Source organism: Mus musculus, chromosome 3 (assembly GCF_000001635.26).
Source record: "Mus musculus strain C57BL/6J chromosome 3, GRCm38.p6 C57BL/6J".
NCBI lineage: Eukaryota > Metazoa > Chordata > Mammalia > Rodentia > Muridae > Mus > Mus musculus.
This window is the reverse complement of record NC_000069.6, coordinates 103,639,553-103,647,690: the sequence shown is the minus strand read 5'-3', so window position 1 is coordinate 103,647,690 and position 8,138 is coordinate 103,639,553. Positions and strand designations below refer to the sequence as shown.

General features: G+C 46.4%; 1 protein-coding gene and 1 pseudogene across 1 annotated transcript in view; one reads left to right on the top strand and one right to left on the bottom strand.

Moving 5' to 3' along the window:
* Atg4a-ps (autophagy related 4A, pseudogene) lies at nucleotides 1,623-3,738 on the top strand (annotated as a pseudogene).
* Nucleotides 2,124-8,138, bottom strand: part of Syt6 (synaptotagmin VI) — a 70,323-nt gene continuing 64,308 nt past the window's right edge. Inside the window, exon 5 of the mRNA NM_001276680.1 lies at nucleotides 2,124-2,626. Within this exon, the coding sequence (NP_001263609.1) occupies nucleotides 2,538-2,626 (89 nt within the window). The 3' untranslated portion in view covers nucleotides 2,124-2,537. The remainder of the gene's footprint in view (nucleotides 2,627-8,138) is intronic.

Genomic DNA, 8,138 nt, shown 5'->3' with positions numbered 1-8,138 from the left:
GCCAGGGTTATAAACAGATGTTCTCTATCATGGCCAACTGTCTGAATCTGGAGACAGAAGTAGGGATGTGGTCGTGGGAAGCAGATGGCTCACCCTGCCATCATGGAGGCCTAGGTGCAGAGCGGCAGATGAGAGCAGGAAGTGACCTTCAGGGAGCGGGCCAGAGCTTCTAGAGTGGGTGTCTTGGCTATCAAAGTCTTCTTTTGTTCATGCTGTGACAAGGACAGACAGACAGATGCCAGGTGGGAGAAGTAATCACAGCCTAAGATTAGGGTAGACTCCCTCTCCTGTGACTACCCTGCTGGGAGGAGTTCAGAGCCTATCACTATGGGAACCAGCGCTGGGTAATAGCCTTGTAGGGTAACGGTCTTGTGGGAGCCAGGGCTGGCTAACGGCCTTCTCAAGAATGACCGACCATTCATACCCAAGTCCACTTTCTAATTCTGAGACCAGATGTTCCTGGATACATGGACCTGGAATTCACCCTGCACCTGAACCAGCAGCCAGGAGCTGAGCTGAGGACTGCTAGGCTCCAACATAGAACTATTGCATTGCAATCTCTGTGGGCAGTGAGTTCCTTTCCACCAAGCTTTCTGGTGGTTAGGTACACATACGTCTAGCACTGCTGCCAGAACAGTTTCTGTTAAGGTTAGTACTTGGCCCTCTGTCCCGATTTGGTGGCAGCTTCTTGTCTTTAGCAGACTCTTCCATGACCCAGGTATGTCGAGCAGCAGCAGAAAGGAGCCAGGTCCTGACTGGATCCCTGGTAGAGGACAGGTTTGGGGAGAAAGAGATGGAGAGGATGTGTGGATTCAGTGTGAACTTCAGCTGTGGACAGAGGAATGGTCCCCTCTGGGCTTCCCAGAGAGGCTGGAATTAGGCTCCAAACTCTGAGTGGGGTTGGGTTTCTTGGGTAGTGAAAAGTAAGCTCAATTATAGAGGGGTCACAGGCTTGAGAAACAAACACAGAGACCTGTGACATGCTTTGAATGGAAGTTGAATGGATGTCAGTTTCACAGACGGCAAAGTCCTTGCTAATTTTTAAAGCTCTCTGCAAACATTATCCTGCTCTCTTCCTGTGGGTAAAAGGGAGTCAGAAAAGTTTCTTGGTTAATGGAGGGGTGTATGCTAAAGTCTTATTGTGGCTGAGCTACCAGGTAAGAGAAGAGAGGGCTTGGGTGTATAGTCATTATCCAGGGACCAAATATGACTAGTTTGCTCAGTGATGTTTAAAAAAATTTTTTTTGTCTCTGTAACTACTTCCAAGGGTGTTTTGTTCCCGATTCTAAGAAGGGGCAAAGTGTTCACACTTTGGTCTTTGTTCTTCTTGAGTTTCATTTGTTTTGCAAATTGTATCTTGTATCTTGGGTATTCTAAGTTTCTGGGCTAATATCCACTTATCAGTGAGTACATATCATGTGAGTTCTTTTGTGATTGGGTTACCTCACTCAGGATGATGCCCTCCAGGTCCATCCATTTGCCTAGGAATTTCATAAATTCATTCTTTTTAATAGCTGAGTCGTACTCCATTGTGTAAATGTACCACATTTTCTGTACCCATTCCTCTGTTGAGGGGCATCTGGGTTCTTTCCAGCTTCTGGCTATTATAAATAAGGCTGCTGGTAGTCAAGTTGCCGGTGGAATTGGCCCAGGATGACAGCTGGAGAATGGAGTCAGTTATGTCCAAGTATGAAAACCAGATTCTTATTTTCCCTGACTACCTGGAAGAATTCCCGGATACAGATGAGCTGGTATGGATTCTGGGGAAGCAGCACCCCTTTAAGACAGAAAAATCTAAGCTGTTGTCTGATATAAGTGCTCGCCTATGGTTTACATACAGAAGGAAATTTTCCCCGATTGGGGGAACAGGCCCTTCATCTGATGCTGGATGGGGATGTATGCTGCGTTGTGGGCAGATGATGCTGGCTCAAGCCCTCATCTGCAGACACTTGGGAAGGGATTGGAACTGGGAGAGACAAAAAGAACAACCCAAAGAATACCAAAGGATACTGCAGTGTTTCCTAGATAGAAAAGACTGTTGCTATTCAATCCATCAGATGGCACAAATGGGTGTAGGAGAAGGGAAATCAATTGGCGAATGGTTTGGACCAAACACAGTTGCACAGGTGATAAAAAAACTCACTTTATTTGATGAATGGAATTCCTTGGCTGTTTATGTTTCCATGGATAACACAGTGGTCATTGAAGATATCAAGAAAATGTGCTGTGTTCTTCCTGTGGGTGCTGCTGACCCAGCTGGTGATTTTCTGACTGTATCCAATCAGAGTAGAGACACCTCTGTCCCGTGCTCAGCCTGGAAACCCCTGCTGCTCATTGTGCCCCTTCGCTTGGGCATAAACCAAATCAATCCTGTGTATGTTGAAGCATTCAAAGAGTGTTTTAAGATGCCACAGTCTTTAGGGGCTTTAGGAGGAAAGCCAAATAACGCCTATTATTTCATAGGATTCTTAGGAGATGAGCTCATTTTTTTGGACCCTCACACAACCCAGACTTTTGTTGACATTGAAGAGAGTGGACTAGTAGACGACCAGACTTTTCATTGCCTGCAGTCTCCACAGCGGATGAGTATCCTGAACTTGGATCCTTCTGTGGCCTTGGGATTTTTCTGCAAAGAAGAGAAAGACTTTGATAATTGGTGTAGCCTTGTTCAGAAGGAAATTCTAAAGGAGAATTTGAGGATGTTTGAATTGGTTCAGAAGCACCCATCACACTGGCCTCCCTTTGTACCTCCAGCCAAGCCAGAAGTGACAACCACAGGGGCAGAATTCATAGAGTCGACTGAACAACTGGAGGACTTTGAGCTGGAGGAAGATTTTGAAATTCTGAGTGTAGGCTAGTTAGAACTCAGTGAGGTGGTCTTCTGCCTTCCATCGGGCATCACAAGCACGTGAAAACTTTTCTGGTCAGCAAGTGCCTGATATGCAGATAGCATACAAACTCAATAACAATGATGACTGAGCCAGTTGTCCCTTGTTCAGAAGCAAAACAAAAACAGCAAATCAATGGCACCGAGTCACCCCGGAAAGACAGAAAACTATGGAGTCTAGGAGAAGATTGAGAATCCATTGCTCCCCAGCTCGTCTTACATGGCGACAGAAAGTCTTCAGCAATGGAAACGAGGGCATTTGGAAAGCAGACAGCATCTTCCATCTTGCTGCAACTATGGGCAGATGAGAGATGGTTATACTATACTACTCCACCCTTTCAGGTGGGGCTAAATACTAAGAAGAAATCTGTTTTCTTGTTCAAATAATAAAATAAATGAATCAGGGAGAAATACTCTTGTTAAATTATCTGAATATGCAGTTTACATAATTGTAATTTTTATCAAAATATTTGTCAAAATGATGTCAAATATACACTTCTTAGTTGTCTTCCTTTTGGAGAAACCTGTTTGATAGGTCACAATCTCCATCCTTACTGATGCTTTCATTAGATGTCACCGTATCCTTCAATCCAACCATGATCACTTGAAGCAGAGATCAGCAAACTTTTTCTGTAAAGATAATGTTTTAGTCTTTGTAGGCTGGGTGGCCTTTGTTGTAACTATTCTCCTCTGTAAAAGCAGCCCCAGACAATATGCATGTGACCGAGCATGGCTGTACTCTAATAAAATTTGATGTACAAAAGCAAGAGGAGGGCTGGACTGGCCTTACCAATCGCTCACTTAAAGCATTGTTTTTTGTTTGAAGGTTTAAATAAATTGTTTGAATTATAAAAAATAAAAATAAAAATAAATAAGGCTGCTATGAACATAGTGGAGCATGTGTCCTTCTTACCAGTTTACATGCCTTAGTACAGGGGAACGCCAGGGCCAAGAAGTGGGAGTGGGAGGGTAAGGGAGTGGAGAGGGAGGGTATGGGGGACTTTTGGGATAGCATTGGAAATGTAAATGAAGAAAATACCTAATAAATAAAAAAATAAAAAAATTTTTGGGCTGTCTTGAAGTAGAGCCTTTACTCTCTAGTTCCCACTGCCTGTCACCCTCTCTTGGTTTTATGGCCTTACACATCCATTTCATCTGTTTAGCCCCAGAAGGTTCTAGAGTTCTCTTCTCCTGGAGTGGCACAGAGGATGGGAAGCATTGGAGATTGCAAGAAGGGGATATTGCAAGAATAACCCAGAAGGGATTTCATGAGACAGATTAGTGTGGTGAGGGAAGGATGAAGGGGGCAAGAAAGACTAAATAATGATGGCACATGGAAACTGAGGGAGGGGAGGGGAGACTTAAACCATGGGGACATTGCCCTAGGAGGCCACAGAGGGGAGGCCTGTCTGGCTAGGCTGGGATCAGGCTGTACCAGGACATCTTAGGGCCTGGTGTAAGGGGACTTGGGTACTCAACCAGGATGTGGCTCAGTCCCCCACAGGGTAGCTGGTGATGTGAAAGGGTCCAGTGAGAGGCTGAGGGCTGGACCATGGGTTCTCAATGATGCAGGAGTGTATGTGGGCTGGGGTCATAGCAAAGATGGATCCCATGAAGGAGACCAGAGTCCCTTAAGGGGAACAGGTTGGGGCTGCTTCCTTTAGGGATAAGCCACTGTTTGGCAGGCTGGAGAGAAGGCAGTAAGGTGTGTACTCATGCAGTTTGGCCCAGCTCCCTCTTCGGTGTGTTTAGGAAGCAGAGCTTCTCTACATTTGGCTTTATTTGTACAGACTCCCTGCACACCTGGCTATAAGCCCATCCATGGAAGGGTGTGGCTGGTCCCCTACATGTCATTGTGTACTCCCTGAGCATCTATGCTTGCCTAAGACTGAGCTGCTAAGTGGCCTGGAACACCACAGCCCTTTGCATCTCAAGCTAGAGAAGCTGCCTTCTGGTACATGCACTGGGGCTGCTGAGCTCCTGCATCTGTCCAGGCTACTCCAATTGGCAGGCTGGCCCAACACCAGCCAGCTTTCTGTTTAGCCTCAGAGGTTTCTTCCCACTTACCTCTAGAAGTCTATGAGGTCAGAGAGACCGGCTCTCAGCTGGGGCCCAAAGTGAGAAGCTCACTTTCAGGGATAGGGATGGGGTGTCTGGGATGAGAACACTTGGGTACCATGTATCTTCACATCTCCCTAAAGTGAAAATCCAGCTGATGTGTTCTCCACTCGGTCTCTGAAACACAGTCTGGTATTTATAGGGACCAAACCAAGGGCCAGTCAGCTGGTAATAGGAATTCCTGAGCCCAGAGTTCTCTGGAGCAACCATTGCCTGGCTTTCTCTCACAAGAGTTCAGCTAAGGTTTTCTCTGGAAAAAAGGCAAAGCTCTGGGAAGTTAGAGAGAGAGAGAGAGAGAGAGGGAGAGAGAGAGAGAGAGAGAGAGAAATTGAGACAGAGACACAAACAGAGACAGAGACAGAAAGACAGAGATAAGTTTGTGTGCTTGCTGGCACCAAAACGTGTGCAAATACTTATGCACACAGAGGCCAGAGAAGAGTGTTGGATATCTTTTTCAAACACTCATCTCTATTACTTTAAGGCAGAATCTCTCTCTAATCAGCAACCCTCCTGGCTCTACCTTTATTAACACTGGGGGGTTCAAGCTCAAGTGGCAGCCAGGCTCATGCTTGGCTTATTGCATGGGTGCTAGGATCTGAACTCGGGTCCTTGCGGTTGCCCAGCAAGTGCTCTTGGGCACAAAGCTCCACCTGGTCTTTTTTGATGGACATATAAAAACACCATGTGCATTTTTATAGTTGATGCCAGGAAGGTGGGTGAAGGGCTAAGAGAATGAATTGGTTGAGGGCAATGAACACTGCCCACTGAGTTCTCTGGGTGTGCTGGGCATGGTCTCTTTCCTGCAGCTGGCAGGAGCCCTGCTTCTGAGACTGAGTCTAAGGTAATCTCACTGTGCAGAAACCAGGCCTGGTGGTTGTTTTGTACACACACATACACACACACACACACACACACACACACACACACACACACACACACACACCACCTTCAGGTGCAAGGAAAAGGGACTGTGAGGTGGCTGACATTTGAAAAGACAGCTGGAATGAGTGAGATATCGACTGACAATTCATTAAATGTCACCACTTCTGTTTCTCTTTAATGCGCAGCACTTAAGTTATTCTAAATTAATTACGCAGCCACTTGATTTATTCCTCGCATGCATCCCTCTTCCTGTCCCTCCCACCCTGCCTCCGCTTCTGAGCACTGTGCCTTCTTCCCTTTGTTCTCAAGGTACCCAGTTGTGAAAGGGGGTTGTGTGGGGAGAGGCCTTCAAAGACCTGGAGGCTGTGCAGGTGCTAACAGCTGTGCGTTCTCAGTATGTCCGTTCCTCACCCATCACCCTCCTAGCCCAGAAGCTCAGCTGAGCAGTGCAGCACTGCTGTCAGAAACTCTCTTTACAGGGGAAACAGATGAGGCTCAGTGAGGCTAAGGGATCCACTGGGGAAGATTGCCATCTCAGTCTGTTTTCTGATGCTATAACAGAATATCACAGACTAGAGAACTTGTAAAGAAAAGAAATGTATTAGGTTCATGGTCCTGGAAGCCAGGGAGCAGAAGAATATGGTAGTGGCATTTGCTAAGGACCTTGTACTGGATCATATTGTGATGGAAGAGCAGATGACCACTGATGATGGAACAGAAAATCTAGCAGGCCCATTTTTATTAGGAATTCATTCTCAAGATAACCAACTGGAGCCCATGATGACAGCACAGATCTGCTCTTCCGGATACAACATGCATGGATCTAATAATTACTTCCAGGTCTCAGCTTTTAATACTATTAAGAGGGCAGCTAAATTCCAACAGGAGAAGGTGGGAATGTAGCTCCATGGGATAAGTCTTGCAAAGCAAACAGAAGGCTGGAACTCCTATTCCCCACCCCTGCCCCACCCCACCACCCTGCATTTTGGAGGGGACATTCAAACCATAGCAAAATCAAAGAAATCCACTAAGTCAGGTTTTAACCCACATCTTCTGACCCTTAGCTCCCAAAAACATTGGTATCAAAGAGAAGAACCCACCCCTATCAGGAAGATCTGGAAGGAAGCAACATCGCACAGCAGGTGGCCACTGGGATTCAATAAGCTGGAGAATTCAATTATGCCCTTGCTTCATTGGTCAGAGAGTGGGCGAGCAAAGGTCACGAGGGCAGCTGTGGACATATGGGCTTCTCTGCAGAGAGAGCTGGGCGTGCTTGGATTGTGTGAAAGGGAACGTTATTGATAATTTAAGGAAGGCAGTATTTGAAGCTTGTGTGGCTCTTTGGTTTCACAATCTATTTTAACTGCTGTGTGTCATTGTTAGTAATTTCTCCAGGGAGATGAAAGGCCAGCGTACAAAATGACTCTGTCCCTTTCAACGATGATTTAACAAGTCCCCTGTCATCTCAGTGACTCACATTTCCAGAAACTCTTAGAATTTCTAGCCACAAGTTTTCATTCTTCATTGCCCCAGTCTGAAGGGGTCGTAACAAACCTGGCTCTGGCACAGACTGCAGGAAGAAGCCACGGAGCAAAGAAATGTTACGTGTCTCAGGAAAGCCTGAGGCACCTGCCTACGTGGAAGCTCCTGATGTGTCTGGATAGTCTGTGATGTGTCACCAAACTTTCCCAATCTATAGGAGTAAAAAAAGAGTCACTCCAGGGAGCAAAGCCACGTTATGCTTCCAGTGCTTCTCCACAGCTCTCTTTTCCTGAGCTGACTATCTGCAGCTAAGAGCTCTACAAGCAGGAAAATTATATTCTGCTATTGTGGGAAAGGAGATGCACGATGTCAGGGGCTTGAGTGGACCTGGGAAAGTGCCTCAGCACGAAGGGTTCCCCCAGATCCTCCAAACCCCGTCTTTCCAACCATCCAGCTGTCTCTTCTCCATGTCTTGTTTGGAGCCACATATTGTACAGGAGCGAGCATGCCTGCTTTTGCTGAGCTCCATGCTACTTTCTAGTACAGCTGCCAGGGTGAGTCAGGCCTTTCCCTTCCCAGAATCATTTATCAGAGAGCATGTACATGGGGTGGTCGCCTAGGGTGGCGTGTGATGAGGGTGACCTCGTGACATTTTAGCAGCTCCTGAAGGCATGAATTGATGTTGGGGACCAAGAGGCCATGGGAGGGCACTGTCATGGAAAAGATGAGACTGAGGTTTCAGAGTTTTAGTTTTAGATCTCTAAAGGAC